Consider the following 17,257-nt stretch of genomic DNA (forward strand, 5'->3'; position numbering starts at 1 on the left):
ATTTGTGGGAATACTTTATTATCTCTTTAATATCTGTGGGATCTGTGGCAATATCTTCTCTTTTATTCCCAATACTGATTGTTTGTTTCTTCTTTTCTGTCAGTCTTTTAGAGATTTATAAATTTTATTGATCATTTCAGGGAACTCATTTTTAATTTCACAGATTTTACTCTATCATTTATCCGTTTTCAATTTTATTGATTTTCGCCTTTGCCTTTATTATTTCCTTTTTGGTTGTTTTGAGTTTATTTTTCTCTTCTTTTTCTGGTTTCTTAAGTTGGAAATTTAGATTATTGAGACCTTTCTTTTTTAATATAGACACTCAATACTATAAATTTTCCTCAAAATATTGGTTTAGCTTTGTCCCATAAAATTTCATATGCTTTATTTTCAGTTTCATTCTGTTCAGTATATTCTTTTAATTTTCCTTCAGACTTTCTCTTTGACCTATTGATTATTTAAAAATGATACGTTTACTGTTCAAATGTTTGGAGAATTTTCTGTTGTGGTTTTTGTTGATTTCTAGTCTAATTCCATTATGATCAGAGGATGTAACTTGTATGATTGCAGTCATTTTGCATGTGTTAGGGTTTATGGCCCAGAATATGACCTATCTTGGTCAATGTTTTATGTACACTTGAAAAGAGTATAGATTCTACTGTTAGAGTGGAGTGTTCTGTAAATATCCATTAGATCCAGTCGGTTGATAGTGTTTTTTACTTGTATATCTTTGCTGATTTTCTGTCACCTAGTTCTATTGATTATTGAGAAAGAAGTGTTTAGGTCTCCACATATAATTCTAGATTGGTCTAATTTTCCTTGAATTTTGTTGTGAGTTTTGAAATCTGTTGTTAGACACATATACATTTAAAATTGATATATTGCTTTTGTGAATTGACCCTCCCACTGTGTAATAATCCTTCTTACCCTCTGGGAATTTTCTTTGCTCTTAAGTCTACTTTGTCTTGTATTAACTTTTTTTTACATTTGTGTTTGCATGGTATACCCTTTTCTATCCATTTTCTTTTTACCTACCTACAGGTATCATTTGAAGTGAATTCCTTATGACAACATTTTCTTGGGCATGTTTTTAAAAATCTATTGTGATAGTCTCTATCTTTTCCTTGGTGTGGTTAGATCATTTACATTTAGTGTAATTATTAATGTTTGAATTTAAGTCTAACATTTTATTGTTTGTTCCGTCTTTTTTTTTCCTTTTTCTTTCTTCCTTCTGTTGGGCTATTTTTAACTGGTTTTAGTATTTTGTTTTATTTGTTGTGTTTTTTACTATATCTCTTCATATAGTTTTTCCAGTGACTCTTCTAGGGATTATAATACTTTCACAGTCTAATTAGAATCACTATTTTACTTTTTTAAGTGGAATGTAGAAATCTTATGACCATATAGATCCTTTTAACTCTCCCATTACGTTATAGTGTCATGCATTATGTTTACATAAATTGAAAATCTCATCTCACATGTCATAATTTTTGCTTTGCTTTTGGCTAATAAACATATCTTGAAAAACTTGAGGAAAAGAGCCTATAATAGTTTTCCATATACTTACATTTTTCTTACTCTGCCTGCATTCCTGATGTTCCAAGCTTCTCTAGAGTAAGTATATGGATAACTATAACCGTCATTTCCCTTTTTTCTAAAGAATTTCCTTTAGCCATTCTAAAGATGAGATCTACTGGCAATGAATTACCTTAGATTTTCCTTTTTATCAGAAAATGTCTTTAACTTCATTCCTGAAGGATTCTTAAACATCGGATATAGAATCCTGAGTTGACAGGTTTTTTAATTCCTTTCAGCACTTCAAGAGTGCCGTTTTACTTCCTCTGGACTCAGTAGTTTCTGATGAGAATTCCGCAGTCATTCAAATGACTGGATCCTTGTACATGATGCATTGTTTGTCTCTAGCGGCTTTCAAGACTTTCTCTGAAGCTTTCAACAGTTTGATCATGATTTATCTGGGAATGAATTTCTTTGAGTGTGTCCTGTTTGCAAGTTTCTGGACTTCTTAAATCTACAGTTGTGTATCTTTTGCCAAATTTGACAAAATTTTAGGTATTATTTCTTTGAATTTTTCCCTGTACTACACTCTTTTTCCTCTTTTTCTGTAATTCCAGTGACATAAATAGATCTGTTGACTTTGTCTCACATGTTCTCTTTTTGTCTATTTTAAATACTTTGATTTCTGTTGTTTGGATGATTTTTTTGTTAACTTGGCTTCAGTTTTATTGACTCTTTTCTCAGCATCTCCATTCTACTATCGATCCTATGCAGTACAGTTTTTAATTTTGGTTATTGTATTTTTCAATACTAAATTTTCTACTTTATTATTCTTGATAGCTTCTATTTGTGTTTTTTCATTTGTTTGAAGAGTGTCTTCCCTTGCAGCGTTTTTATAACAGCTCCCTTAAACTTTTTGTCAGATGATTTCAACTTTTGGGTCATCTCAGCCTTGGCATGCGTTGATTATCTTCTCCCTGGTGAGTTTATTTTTCTGATTATTTGCATGCTTGGTAATTTTGGATTGTATCCTGGTCATTTTGAATATTATAAGACTCTGGGTTTTATATAAATCCTAGAGATGATGTTGATATTTTTGTTTTAGGAGGCAGTCAACCTGGTTGGATTTAGTTAGTTCATAAGTTCTGACCAGCCTTCAATATTTGTTCAATTTTCAAACGCTTTGTAGTCCTCTTAAGATCAGTCCTTTTGTGCATCACTCACCAGCCAGTTTGGGAACTGGCAGTGCCTAATTCTTACATCAGTTCTCAAAGTCTGTGGCTTAGGGTCAGATCCACATGTGCACAGGTGGGGAAATAGACTGCTCACCTGAACAGGTGAATCCAGAAATTTATCAACAACTTTTTGGTTTGCTTCCATGAACTCCTTTTCCTCCACAATCTTCTTGGCGCTTTTTAGTTCTCAGGGCTCCCTCTTAAGTCCCCTGGACAGACAGCTAGGGCTTTACCCCACTCTGCTAAACTCTTCCTATTACTAAACCTCAATCTGGGTCCAAGCATCAGGAAGACAGAGGTAAAAAGCAAAGACATTTCGCCCACCTCTTAGGGGGAGCAAACCTCTTCCCATCAGAAAGGGACCATCTCCCCCTCACTGGTTTGGGCTCCTGTGACCCCTGTTGTCACCCACACCACAGGATTGCTTAGGGAGAAGCTGAGGTTCAAGGGCTCAGATAAGGGATGATTCCTCACTTGCCCTGAACATAGTTGTCTCAGCCCATTTTCTTCTGCTATAACAACACTGCTGTCTGGGTAACTGATAAAGAATAGGAATTTATTGGGCTCATAGTTCTGGAGGCTGAGAAGTCCGAGAGCATGATGCCAGCATCTGCTGAGGGCCATCCGTGGTGGAAGGCATCCCACGGCAAGCAAGCATGCAAGACAGGAAAAAAAAGGGCCAAAGTCCCTTGATAACCAATTCCAGCAGTAGCAGAATTCATCCATTCCTGAGGGAGGGGCCGTCATGACCTCATCACCTCTACACTGTCATGGTGGCAGTTGTTTCCAACACAGGAACACATTGAAACCATAGCAGTAGGAGATGCTCTTCCTTCTTCAAAATGGATTAGAACCCCTAGGAGGCTCCCCAGCTGTGCCAGGCTCTGCCTCCAGGGCTCAGGCTGTAGTAAGATTGGGCTGAGGACAACAGAGGGATAACCCAGGAAGCCCATTCATCTTTTCCATGATACTTGAAATTCTTATCTTCTTTCCAAGGCTGCCTACTACTACTGACTCTTCCCAGCCCTCACATAGCTGCTCTGTGCCTTCTGTCCAGGTTTTATAAAGACATTCAGTAGAAGAAATGAGTATGGAGTGCTTACTTCATTTTACCTGGAACCAGAATCCCCCTTTCCCTCCATCTTAGTGGTTCAGGTTAGTTTATTCTGGCTGCTTTTGATGGCCAGGCAGCATTAGGTCAAATAGCTGTGACTTGTGCCAGGGACACCAGCTCCTGAGGATCCCCCTTCCAGGCCAGTGCCTGCTACACAGGGACGTCCTGCAGGAGCTGGGGCCCTGCTCTTTCTTGCTCTCTGTTGTTCTTTGTTGGCCATGGCCACAGCACAGCTACTGAGATGCTCCCCAGACACAGGCCCCCAGGTAGCACCTGTGTGTCTGGGCCTGGGTGTGCCCCTGCTAGCTGCAGCCTGGCTAAGGAAAAGTCCCAAAACCTGGACTGCTGAAGGACACCCCTTCCCCCCAGGAAACCACATGGACCTTAACAGGTCACCACCCAGGGAGCCGTGATGGTAGAGGGGAAGGAGACTCCTCCTCAAGAACTTGGAAGCATAATGATCTGCCTCCCAGGGAAGAGACCCTCAGTGCTTGTCTGAGCCCTGATCTCAGAGAAGGCCAGCTGCCTGGCCAGCCCTGCTGTTGACTGTGCTCTGAGCCTGGCTGTGTGCAGTGGATACACAGGCGTGTTTGCTGAGGTGGCTCTTAGCAGATTATCACAGAGGAGAGATGGATGCCCAGGATAAGGAAGTGATGTGTCTGAGCTCAACAGTGGCAGACTCAGGCTGGTCCCTGTCTGTGTCCTCCTGCCATGCTCCGGTGTGTGCTGTCTTCCTTATTGGAGCTAGGTTTGACTGAGTTGGTCCAGGTTCAGGTGTCAGGCCTGCTCAGAGCCTTGAGCTCCACTCCATGGCGTGCATGAAAACACCTTGCGTAAAAACCCAGTGTCTGTGAAACACAACGATTTCTCCCGTGACCAGCATCAGAAAAGGGCACCCAGACCCTTGGCGGAGGATGCACAATGCAGGCAGAGTTTAGAAAATAGTCTTCTCTGGGTGAGGCAGTTACGGGTGCACACTTTTTTTTTTTTTTTTTTTTTTGGAGACAGAGTCTTGCTCTGTCCCCCAGGCTGGAGTGCAGTGGCACAATCTCGGCTCACTGCAAGCTCCACCTCCCAGGTTATTGCCATTCTCCTGCCTCAGCCTCCCGGTGCACACATTTAAATAGCCGTCCAAGCCGAAATGAAAATAGCCATGTCCTTCAGATGCAGAGACTCCAAGAAGCAGGTCCTCTCCCTTGACCCCAGCCACGGAAGCCCAGCCCAAGGTACCCAGCACCACAGGACAGGCAGGAGCAAGTGTGAGTTTGGGAAGGAAACAAGGGAAGTAGAGGGGCAAGAGAGAGGAACATCCAGAATGTGGCATTCGGAGGCTGCGTCATAGAGCCCCCAGGTCTCAGGGCTGCTCTCTGGGGAGGCCCATGGCTAAAGAAGGCTGCTGGGGGGCGTTGTTTTTTGTTTTTTGAGATGGAGTCTCACTGTGTCACCTAGGCTGGAGTGCAGTGGCACGATCTCAGCTCACTGCAACCTCTGCCTCCCGAGTTCAAGTGATTCTTCTGCCCCAGCCTCCCAAGTATCTGGGACTGCAGCGAGCACCACCATGCCCAGCTAAATTTTTTTATTTTTAGTAGAGATGTGGTTTCACCATCTTGGCCCGGATGGTCTCGAACTCCTCACCTCATGATCCGCCCGCCTTGACCTCCCAAAGTGCTAGGATTACAGGTGTGAGCCTCTGCACCTGGACCAGAAGGCTGCTGTTTTAATGGTTGCCCCTTTGGGCCACCTGAAGTGATTTTGCCAGCTACTGAGGACTGATGTGGTCACCTCAACCTCAAGAACTTCTGTTTTCCACATGCGTGAATGTCTGCGAGTGGATTTCACTCAATTTTAGATAATGATGCTTAACAGCAAGGGTTGCTCCTCTTCAGAAACAGGTGTTGTTCAGCCATGTGATTCCACATAGGCTGGGGTTAGAAGCACTGTGCTCTTTGAGAGCTGCTTCAACTAATTACTGCATTTGTTCACTGCAGGGTGAAAGTGAGTTTTCAGATACATTTGTAAAATCAGGTGCCTGATTGCTAAATACTGCATTGTTTGAGCTATACTTCCTCGTATGTTGCCTGGTACAGACCAGTTAAGAAATGGTTTCCCATGAGAAGCTGACAATGAAGCTGAACGTGTTTGATAAACTCTGTGCTCATCTATGGACATATAATTGTTTTATTATATGACACTTTTACACTTGGAAAGAAAGGTGCTCCGTAATTTGGCAGCAATTCGTCAGAGCAGCACTCGAGGCTTGCGCTCAGATGAGGCCCTTGGAACCGTGCCATTGTTTCTCGGAACTACTCTGCACTCCGGTTAGGTTTGCGCACACCTCCCTCATTTCATTCCTACAAGTTGAGTAAAGTTCCAGGCCGTTCTCCCAGAACACCTAACAGAAAGCACGGAAAACAAAACCACCAACTCTGTTTTGCCGAGGAAGACGGGAAACTGGCCTCTGCTGCTTGCGGTATTGACGTGCTGCTTTCATTGTTTCTTTTCCAAGACAGCTGTCCCAGAAATCTCTTTTCCTCCAAGTCAACAGCAGGCTACCTCGCTTTGCTTTGCTTTTTTTAAAAGTTAGGCATAACAACAACAGCAACCATAATAATGATTAACAGTTTGATTTCAAAACGCTTTCTGAAGAAATGACAGTAAACAGAGTGCATTTGCCCAAGGAAACCCCCCAGCCATCAGCCGGTAATACAACTGCATGTGCTAATGAACCCGAAGCTGTTAATGTGGTTTCTTCAGTTAAATTGATTCATGAATTTTGAAGAGAACATTATCTAATGAATTTTCTTTGAATAGAAAGCAATTAAAAGGACAAATCAGTCTGATTAACCCCAAAGTCACCCTCCTGCCACAAATGGTGTACAGTTTGAAATTATATCATAAAAAACTAGAGCACATTTGCTATCTTTTTGCCCTCTACTAATCCATGTAAATTAATGAACAACAAAGTTAATTTCTTTGATGACCCTTTTCTAGTATCACCTGGATTATGCTGATGTTTAATTTGCTTAATGTTATAATAAAGACTAAACAGATTTTTTTTTTCGCAGTGAAGTGATTATCGTTCCCTTCAGTTAAGAAGTGATTTTTATTATTTAACACACATGTAAGGGTGTGTGTCCTTTAAGAACCAAATCGCACTTTGCCAGCTTGGCACCAAGTGTAATTAGTGTTCTTGTGGACACACTCGGAACCTCGTTCCTGCCCGTGGAAGCCTTCCCTTTGTTGCCGCTATTGAGAAACTCCTGTCCCTGGAGGGCTGAGCCCCTGCGATGGAGGACGTGGCTCTGTCTCCAGTGCTCCTGAGCTGCATGTCCCACTTGGAAAGACAATAGGTACTGATTCAGACCGGCCTTCTTCACGTGCCCGGGTTTCTCTCCTGCCAACACCACTCCCAGGTAACGGTTCTGAAACCTGGAGGCAGAGGGAGAGAATGTTCTCCTGCGATCGCCACCTCATTCCTGCAGCAGGGCGCGGCACAAATGCAGTTGGATGTGGTTACTCAATTTAAATGGGAATCAAGTCATTTTATTTTTGCAGCCCCATTCACTAAAGATGCCTGTAGCCAAGGTCACCGCCAGCCCCTGCGTACTGTGGTGGTTGGCACTCCGAGCAGTAGCTGGGGGAATCCCGCGCACAGCTGGATGTGGACAGCCAGCATAATATCGCAGCCTGGCCTGTGGCTGCTTTTGCCTTCTTTGTCCCAGTTGAAGTTGGAAATTAACCAGCAGTACAAAAGATTTCCAAGTAGGCGGGCAGCAGGGACTTCTGTGCGTATTAATTGAACCATGCGCTCACTTACACACGCCCAGTCGATAGAAGGGTGGCACACGCAACCCCGCGTGGAACACGGGGTTGGAGGGAAGGTAGAAAGAAATTGCAAACCTGCAGTGCCAGCTCCAGGGATGCCTTCCAAGGGGCCAGCCTGCGTGGTGGCCTGCCACACGCTTGCGTCTCCTTGCCTGGTGACATGGTGGCGGAGCGGTGCATGGAGGCTGTGTTTTAATTGAGTATAACACCTCTATTTGTGTCGATGCATTTCCTGTTTTGGGACTAGCGGCTATTTATATCAGAGCTGCTGAAGCCATTTGTCCAAATAACATCATTCTGCATTCTTCCTTTCAGAGTCGTTCACCAGACAGGTGTTATGGAAGCTGCTGAAGGTTGTGAAATTCGGAGAAGTGATTTCTTACCAGCAATTAGCAGCCCTGGCAGGCAACCCCAAAGCCGCGCGAGCTGTGGGAGGAGCAATGAGAAACAATCCTGTGAGTTCTCGTGGCGCGGGCATGGCTGTGGGTGGCAGGTGCATGCAGGCGGCAGGGTGTCATCTGATCCCACGTGTTTCCCCAGAAGGCAGGCTGTGCTGCTGGGGTGGGCAAGGGGCAACATCTGTGATGGGGACCATTGTGCCAGATGCCTCCAGAAGAGGCAAGGAGGCTACCCCAGCACCACACTCCTGGAAGCTCCCCCACCCTGGGAGCACGTCTCCACTGCATGAGCTCCTGGTTGTCCCAGTGAGCAGGAAAGGAGGGAGCCTAGAGGAGTGGCAAGCGGGCAGAGGGGGCCCCACCTGCTCACTCAGCAGGTGGAAGTGTTGGATACCAGTTTTATGGTCCACACTCTTCTAGGTGCCCGGAGTAGAGCAGCTAACAAAACAGACAAAAAGGCCTACCTGTGAGGTGCCTGCATCCTAGCAGGATGGCCAAGCAAGGGTGCACATCCAACCCCATCTCTCTGCGGCCTGCAGTTCCCCTGAGGCCCAGGGCTCCCTGGGTCTCAAGAGCTAAAGCATCACATGGGAGCACACAAGGCGGGAGGCCTTGCAGCATGGGACGAGGGACCTGAACCACACACACCTCCTGTCTCACCAGGGATGGCACCCTCCCCAGAGCCCTTCTGTGTCCTCATCCTTCCCACGCGTCTGCAGTCAGGTTTCACTGAACTCGAGGCTCCCAGGCTATGCAGCCTCAGGCCGTGCTCCCCAGAGGACAAGGCCCAACCGGGACACAGCACGGGTGGGCAGCATGGCCTGTGGTGCCTGGGGGCAACGTGGGTGCCCTTGCTGTCCCATCTCACAGCACCCGGGCCTGGCAACTGGGCTGCAGGCCATCTGGCATGAAGGGGGAAGTCACACACAGCATGCCATGTGGGCGTGGCCAAGGCCACGTGGCGCGTGCTTGTGTGGGCAGGAAGGGTGCTCCCATCTGCGTGGCCCATTGGGAGAACCCACACAACCTCGAGAACGCCCCTGGAATATTCACCCAGTGAGGGTGTGTGGTCACGTTGGCAATGTCTTCTCCTGAAAGCTCTCTGAAAGTTTCTAACATGATGGAAGCATACCATCTGATCAGGGAGCACAGACATGATCACTCCATCATGGGATGGGAAATTACTAAATCAGATAGGCCTCGCTTTTTGAAAAATTGCTGTGGCTTTGCTGTCGGTTTCCAAAACTGTTTCCATCCTTGCTCACAGCGGGAGAGGCCAGCGAGTTCACACCACAGCCTGCTGCTCCTGCTGCCCGCCGCGGCAGCTCGGGGGCAGAGCCTCCGTTTCTAGGAGAAGACAGTTACGTAGACTTTTACACAAAACTGCATTGTTAGTCCCTAAAAAGCAACTCCAGTAGGTTTGCAGTGGATTTCATTGTCGTAATGTACACCCTAATCTAGGTGAGCTTTCTGCCCTATTAAAATATCCCAAATATCCCAGGAGGGAGATACCACAGGGACAGCCACCATCACCCACTCCTCCATCTCTTCCTGTGCTCGGTTTTGGTGACAGTGGCTGGTGGGTGCAGTTGGCCCTTCCTTTTGCACCTGTTGCACGTTAATTGCAGCGTCTTCAGCTACATTGTCGTAAAACATCTGCACCACGCCGTAGGAATCTGATTTTTACGGCACGTTGGGAGGTGTTTCCTAATCAAATTTCTGAGGATGGCTTTTGACATTTCCCAGTAAAGCTTAACCTATGTCCCCCTCTGGAAGTCCGCTGTCTTCTCCCCGGCTGTGAGTCAGTTTTGAGGTGTTCAACCTGATGAAAAGGCAGCTCAGATGCCGTTGTGTGGTGGCTCCGTGTAGGGCCCGTGAGAACTGTGGATGCGAATGGGGTTTTAGGGGGTCTCTTCCTGAATCAGTGCAGTGACTGTTTCAGGCAGTGTCTACTCTTTGTGCCCTTTGAGGAGAGTAAGTCCTTGTGTTCTCCCCGCTGAGGTGGATTCTGCTCCCTCCTTGCACACATGTGAAGATGGGAGTGGTGCGTCGGTGGGCGCCGACTCTGCTCGCTCCCTCGTGTGTGCAGCTTCCCTTTTGCTGTAAAGTCAAGCTCTACTGACTGACATGTGCAGCGTGGCAACACTCACCCCCACCAGCCTTTCGTGACGCCAGCAGTTTCTCACTCTGCAGTGAAGATGCCGTCGCTGGTTAGCAATCCTGCTTGTGGCGATATTCCGAGACATTTATTGTTCTGCAAACCAGCGTGACTCTCTTCTCCTGCTATTAATCTCTATGAGTGTCTCTGTTCCAGTATGACCTCAGTCACTGCAATGTATAAAGTAGTATCACATGGGGTATAAAACCCTAATGTCCGTGAAGTCCACACATCGACACCCCGTCACGTGGCAAAGCCAAGACTGGAGGTGAGCACAGCATCAAGCAGGAGGGTTCTACAAGCACCAAGTCTCGCCCTTCTCAGCGTCCACATGCCTCCTATGCCAAGGGCAGCCAGGCGGTGGTGGCCTCCCACGGCCTTTCTGTGGGCTCCACCGTGTGCAGTGACCTTCAACCTGAGGAGGAGGCTGCAGCAGGACCCGCGGCTACGGTGCCCACAGACGCCTCATATTATAGCACAGATATGCCAGAGATATTCCTGCAAGAAGCCTTCAGCTACGTAGTTTACTATCATTCAGGTTGACAGGCTCCCAAATTCCCATTAGAAACCTCATTAGAATGGGCTGGGAGGATGAAAAGGTGACCCAGGGACTTGAGAGAGGAAGAGCCCTGGCCAGCAGTGAGCCATCGCTGCTGTCAGTGTCCTCAGGATGTTTCCTTTTGGCGCTGACAGCCGTGTCCCAGCCGGAAGCCTGCACACCTGCACACATCCACTCCAGCCCAGACGGTGCATCGCTGAGACTCGCTCATTGAAAACATCCCTTATATTCAGGCTGAATAGAGTGATTGTGCATTTAAGGGAGGGGAGTGAAAAATGGACTTGGAATGTTAGAAAACATCATAAAGCTCATTGTGCATTAATTCCTTAGGTGACTTGCAATAAACAGGAGCACATGCTGGTTCATATCACTGCATTTGCTGTCGGCATGAGTTTCTCTTCCCCAACCAGAGTAAGGGATGGCTTTTGCCATGCAGGGGTTTCCTCTATCCTAGGAGCTTGATTTCTCCAGAATTTTCCAGGAAGGACTCACCAGCCAGTGTAAGGTGGTTGGTCAGCATTCCTGGAAGGCTGTCTCCCCAACCAGCGGGAGAGGATGGTCAGTTTCCCAGTGTATTGAGTAGAAAGCTCCTTACAGCCCACCCCCTCCACAAAGCACCCTTCCTCTTCATCCTCACACAGAATTTGCTAAATGCAGTTCAAAGGCAATCGATACATTGCACAGAGAGTCTCCCCACCTTTTTCTAAACAAATGCATTCCTGAGGAGTTAGTTTATTCACAGATTGCCATGAGCGTTAATGACCCCCCGAGTCTTGTTCTGCCAGTCACCCAGATGGCTGCTGATAAAGACTTAGCATCATGTTCTAAGTGTCAGGGTTGTCAGTGGAGCTGAACCATTTGACCAGAAGAAAAAAACGCACAGGGAGCTATTGATTACAGCTTCTCGGTGTCACTTGTTCACCAGGATTTAGGTATTGATGAGGCTGCAAGTGAAAACAAGCTCTTTCCCTTGTGGGCTGCTGCCCAGAAGAACAAAGGCGAAGTTGGAAAAAATATTCAGCTGGTACCAGAATCAGAGGGATTCCATCATTGATTGAAAGGCCCCTTCATGTTATTTTTGTTGGAAACAAATCTATGGGTTTGGAAGTTTTATAGCATTTGAGAAAGGGGCTGCATAAGTGATGGATTCGCGTATTGGATGAATTAGATTTCACAGCATGAAGATTTCAATGCAGCTGTGATATTATGAGCTTCTTGGTTATTGATAAAAATTACATTTTATGCAGCACATGCTTTAAAGGAGAGGACATAGAGGGTACGGATCCTTTGAAAATGTCCTTAGGGCCCCGATACATTTCAGCAGGTTTCATTGTTTTAAGAGTCTGAAACCTGCCACCAAAATTCACACAAACAGAAGCAGCGTTTCCTATTTCTAATGGTAAAAATAGTGCCTATTTGGTAAGTCAGCTCTTCCCCATCACAGCATGCTAAGGTGAGGACTGGTCCTAGCTGTCGGGGTCACTGTTACTCCATGCTGTCTGTCCTGGCCTCTGCATTGATGTATAGGAAGAGGGAGAGGGAGACGCGTTTGTTTTACTCAGTTTTATAATTTCATAGCTCATGGAGAGGGAGAGAAGAAAAACCGAAGCTCTGCTGTGAAGTCTGCTCTCAGGCAGGAAAACTGAATTGGTGCCTAAATGTTTATAAACCGAGATTGAATTAAATGCCTACCTCTTTATCAGCCAAAAAGGTGAATTTGTATTATCTGATAATGCCCTCACAGCAATCATTAATGGCACTGTTGTATTTGATAAAAATCGTCCATCAGGGTAAATATTCCATCCTGGAGATTTCCTGTGACTCCTTCCAGAAGACGGGTTCTCGGCTGTTCCAGAACTTGGCAGTTACTACACCTCACTCTATTAAACTCAACGCTGGAAACAGTCAGCCCTCTGCCACCTGCGTGTTCCCATGTCATAGTCGTCAGAAGCCTCTTAGACTGCGTCATTGGTGCATGTTACCATGGTGACCCAAACTCATCGTCAAATCAGGACGAGCTGCGTGATGTGCAGGAAGCCAGAGCCCCATCTTGCAGCCATGTCATCTGCCGGCACTGGCTGCCATCCCACAAGGTCCCACCTCAACAGTCCACGTCAGGGAGGAGCAGTGTGGCGCGTGGAGCCATGCAGGAGAGTGATTAGAGCCCCTTCTTTGCCACTTAGCAGCCTTATGAACTTGGGCACGAGACTCCATTCGGCTGGAGGCTGACAGTGGGGCCTGGCGGGGGTGATGAGGGCCATAGCTGGGGTGGAAGATGCAGCAGCATCAGGCACAGGCATACCTGCTCCCCGGGGCTTTAAGCCCCCTTTCCAAGGGGGGCTGGGGCTTCCCCCACCTCCCTCAGGGATGTGTGTAGCTGGGCCCCACAGAGGGCCACCCAGCAGATGAAACCTGTGTGGCAGTAGCACAAGCTGCCTGCCCCGAAAGCCTCGGGGGATGTAAGGATAGGAATCACCTCCCTAGGAAGCAGAGGTGTCCAAGAAATAGAGCTTGGAGACACTGGACCCACGCCCCCAGCTGCTTCCTCTAAAAGCTCACCTGACCAGTAACTGATTGCTTTGTCCAGTTCACTGGCTTTGAAGGGTGGGGTGTGGGGAAGCTGGGCATGGGCGGAAATCATCTCTATGTTGAGCTGGGGATACGTGGAGAGAAAAAGAAGAGTGGAGTCGGAGTGATACCCAGGGGTACCCGGAGTGATACACGGGGGTAGCCTGGACATACCTCATCCTTGGGATCCTGTAGGAATGGCTGTTTTTTCTCATCAGGGTAGGACGCTGGGAGCAGGGCAGCCATGTGTGAGGGCCCGGGGAGGCCCCAGGTCTGCAGCATCCGTGTCTGGGCCATCTGGGTTGTGGGGATGAGTGGGCTGCCCTCCAGCTCAGGATGCAGGAGGAAGGGGGGCCAGGCAGTAAGCGGTCCCTAGACATCTCCCATGTGCCCTCCACATGTCGTGCCAGCCAAGAACCTTCCAGAGCAAGCTTGGTGCCCTTCCCCCTTCCTCTGGAGCCTGCACTGGCTCCTGTGGTTATGCTCATTGGCAGTTTACCTTCTTCACGGAGCAGTCACTGTGATGCTTTGCACGGTGATGAGGCATGTCCCCCAACACATCCGCCGAGATGTCCTGGCCCCTTAGTGGCTGCCCACCCGTATACCTGTTCCCCAGGTACCATGAGCTACTTAGGGATGAAGGCTCTTACCCGGGAGGCTCTCCGGCCGATTCTTGCCTTAGAAATCTGTGCAAGACTTCCTTCCCCACATGCTCCTGGGAAGCTGTTCTGGAGAAGCTGTTCACAGTAACTGCTTGTTGGGATGCTTAAGCACATGGCCCTGGAGCCCCTGGAGTCCCCTGCAGTGGCCATGCAGGCTGTGTGGCCATCCCTGTCTGCCCAGGCAGAAGGGGACAACCAGAGAGATGCCCATATGTTATATCCCTGTCTTCCACCTGTCTGAGCCAACTGAGAAATGGATAGCAGACCTCAAGATTTTAGCTTTATTAGGATAAATGCAAGATTGAAGGGGGTGGGTGGGGGGCCAGTGGCATGGCCATGGTGGCTTCCCAGTAATTCCCACAAGAATTACACTCACCATCATTGTCCCCTCTGGCTAAGCTCAGGCCCCCCAGCCAGGGCAGGGGCTGACCATCTCAGAAGAGATCAGGGCGCCCAGAGCCCTGGGGCAGACAGGTCACCTGCAGGAGCCCTAATGGTGCTAAGCTGGGCGTACCCCTCTTCCTCCCTTATCGGTGGTCAGTGACTCATTCTCCTTTGTGGGGGTGAGAGTGGAGGAGGCCAGCACCAGCATGGAAACCAGAGGCAGGGGCCACAGCACCTGCCCCCACCCACCACAGGTGGCTCTCAGAGCTTCAGCCGGACAGTGGACCCATGGAGGTCCTCCTGTCTGCACAGCTCGGGCAATGCCAAAGGACCAAGGCAGAGTCTCCCTGAGGACTGCACTGAAGGAGGCGCCTGCCCCTCTGGAGGGAACAGGGATTCCCTTCCCCTGGTGAGACTGACCATAAAGAAGCAGTTGGTAGGCAGGATCCGGGGCCTGTGCATGGCCGCGTGGTTGTGGTCCTCACTCTGGATCAGCCCCTATCAGCACAGGGCATCCTGAGTTTAGGTCAGCCATAGATCCGGATCGTGCTGGCTCCAGGCTAGGAAATAACAGGTCGGGCACTGCCGGAGGCCCCAGGAGGCTACAGCCCAGAGGCCTGTCCCTGGAGGCATGGGAGCCACGTGGGAGTCACTGCCTGCAACTTGGAGCTCTCTGGAGCCATGCCCTCACCCTTTCAAGGTGGTGCCAGCCCTGGCCTCACATGCGGGATGAGGATGGCAGCATCTTGAGCTGTGGGTGAGTTTGGGTGAACGTGCAGATGGCACCTTGAGAGCATGACTGCCTTGGGTCCCTGGGTGGAGCCCTTTTGACCGTCGCTGCTTCCTCTTTGGTTGGGTAGGGGTGGTTTTCCTTGTGATGCAAGCTCGCTTTTTGAAGCCCCTCTGCTAGTTTAAGACAGGTGTGTGCTTAGCATCACTCTCAGGTGAACGGCTGGACGACAGCTCTGTCTCCCCAAGCTCCTGAGTGGGGAGGCTGCAGCAGCCTGTGGGAGGGCTGAGGGCAGGGAGGGGTACTGGGTCTGGGTCCCTGCTGGGACCCAGTGGAGGAGCTGAGCATGCCCTGCCCCCAGTGGGGGTGACCAGGGAGCTTCTCAGACCCCTGCAGGTACCCCAAGACTACAGAGGGAGACACATCCCGCTCCTGGGCACAGCGTGAGGCAGGGGTTGGCCAAGTCCTCCTGTCAAGGGCCAGAGAGTAAATATGTTAGGCTTGGCAAAGCAGCCACAGCCGGTATGGAGAAAAAGGCATGGCTGCGTTCCAGTAAAGCTTCATTTACAAAAGCAGGTGGTGGGCGGCATGGGCCCACAGCCACAGTTGGCCGGCCATGGGCTGGAGAGGCCTGTGCAGGTACGGTCTTCTCTGACGTTTCCTGTGATGCCTGGGTGGTGTCTGGGGAGCGTTTGAGAGCGTCACGTACCACCAGAACTTGGAACTGTAGTTTTCGGTTTTGTAAGTGAACGTTGTAAATTACTCACCGGGTGAAATTCAGTTTTCTCCTCCCAAATCTTGGCATAAAGTGATTCTCTGAAGATGCCCCACACCACCTCAGGGCATTCGTCCCTCCCCCAGCCCATGCCGAGACCTCCAGGGACTCAAGGGCCTCAGGGGAGGGGGAGTTCATGCTGAGACATAGCTGGCACCCACCCATGCCAACAGCCTGCCCCCGGCACGGGCCTCTGCTTGGTGGGCACAGGACTCCTGTCAATCAGGGCCTTGGCCTTGACCCCAAAGACCTCATTGTCCAGATGCCTGACTGACGGTGGCTGCCTCCCTGTCTTCCAGGTCCCCATCCTCATCCCATGCCACAGAGTGATCTGCAGCAGCGGAGCCGTGGGCAACTACTCCGGAGGACTGGCCGTGAAGGAATGGCTTCTGGTCCACGAAGGCCACCAGGCGGGGAAGCCAGGCTTGGGAGGGAGCTCAGGTCTGGCAGAAGCCTGGCTCAAGAGAGCGGGGGCTACCTCGGGCTCCCCGCCTGCTGGCCGAAACTGAGCGTGTGCAGTAGGATGGATGTTTGAGCGACACACACGTGTAACACTGCATCAGACATGGGCCGTGGAGGCACCACTGTATTAAAGGAGGTGACAGTGTCCTGGGAACAAGCGTGTCTGCCCTCTCTGTTTCTGTGTTTTCCAGCAGGATGAGTTCAGACGCCCGCAGTCCTGCACACATTTGTTTCCTTCTCTAACGCTGTCCTTGCTCTATTTTTCATGTCCATTAAAACAGGCCAAGTGAGTGGGGAAGGCCTGGCTCATGTTGGGACCACAGCCCAGGATGGGACAGTCTGGCACCGTCAGGCCACAGACGGCTGCCACAGCCACTGTCCACAGCCAGCTAAGGCCTGTCCCAGGCCGTCCACACTAGAAAGCTGGCCCTGCCCCAGCACATCCCCACCATGCCTCCCTTCCTAGCTGTGTCCACAGCTGTGATGACATTTTCCACTCACAGTTCCTAGCATCCCACACTCAGGTCTCACTGAAGGAAATGGGAACAGGCCATGGAAGTCAATGCTTACAGAGGTTTTCTAGCTTTGTTTCCTACCTGCCAAAAAGGCTAATGCAAGATACATCCACTATGCTCTGTATCCGGTGGGTAGAAAATAACCATTTGCCAAGATTTGGAAAGACAAAGAGCTCTCTGGACACGGGTTCGATGGAGTTTGCACCTCTCTGAGAGCTGAAGTCGAGTCTTACCCTCGCTCCATACTCACTGGCCTAGTGTGCTCTGGGCAGCAGGTAGGAAGGGACACAGGCCTCTCATCTCAGGGGCTGCCCCAAAGGGGCCTCAGGGACCATGGGCCTGTTAGGACCCCAGCAC

General features: G+C 49.2%; 1 protein-coding gene across 3 annotated transcripts in view; it reads left to right on the forward strand.

Annotated features, from left to right (window-relative positions):
* The window catches only part of MGMT (O-6-methylguanine-DNA methyltransferase), a 291,371-nt gene extending 274,832 nt beyond the window's left edge, over positions 1 to 16,539 (forward strand). For all 3 annotated transcript variants that reach the window (XM_007964430.3, XM_073019456.1, XM_007964429.3), the window contains 2 exons: positions 8,005 to 8,144; positions 16,223 to 16,539. In XM_007964430.3, the coding sequence (XP_007962621.1) occupies positions 8,005 to 8,144; positions 16,223 to 16,432 (350 nt within the window). In that variant the 3' untranslated portion in view covers positions 16,433 to 16,539. The remainder of the gene's footprint in view (positions 1 to 8,004; positions 8,145 to 16,222) is intronic.
* Positions 16,540 to 17,257: the final 718 nt, after the last annotated feature.

The sequence above is a fragment of the Chlorocebus sabaeus genome, chromosome 9 (assembly GCF_047675955.1).
Source record: "Chlorocebus sabaeus isolate Y175 chromosome 9, mChlSab1.0.hap1, whole genome shotgun sequence".
NCBI lineage: Eukaryota > Metazoa > Chordata > Mammalia > Primates > Cercopithecidae > Chlorocebus > Chlorocebus sabaeus.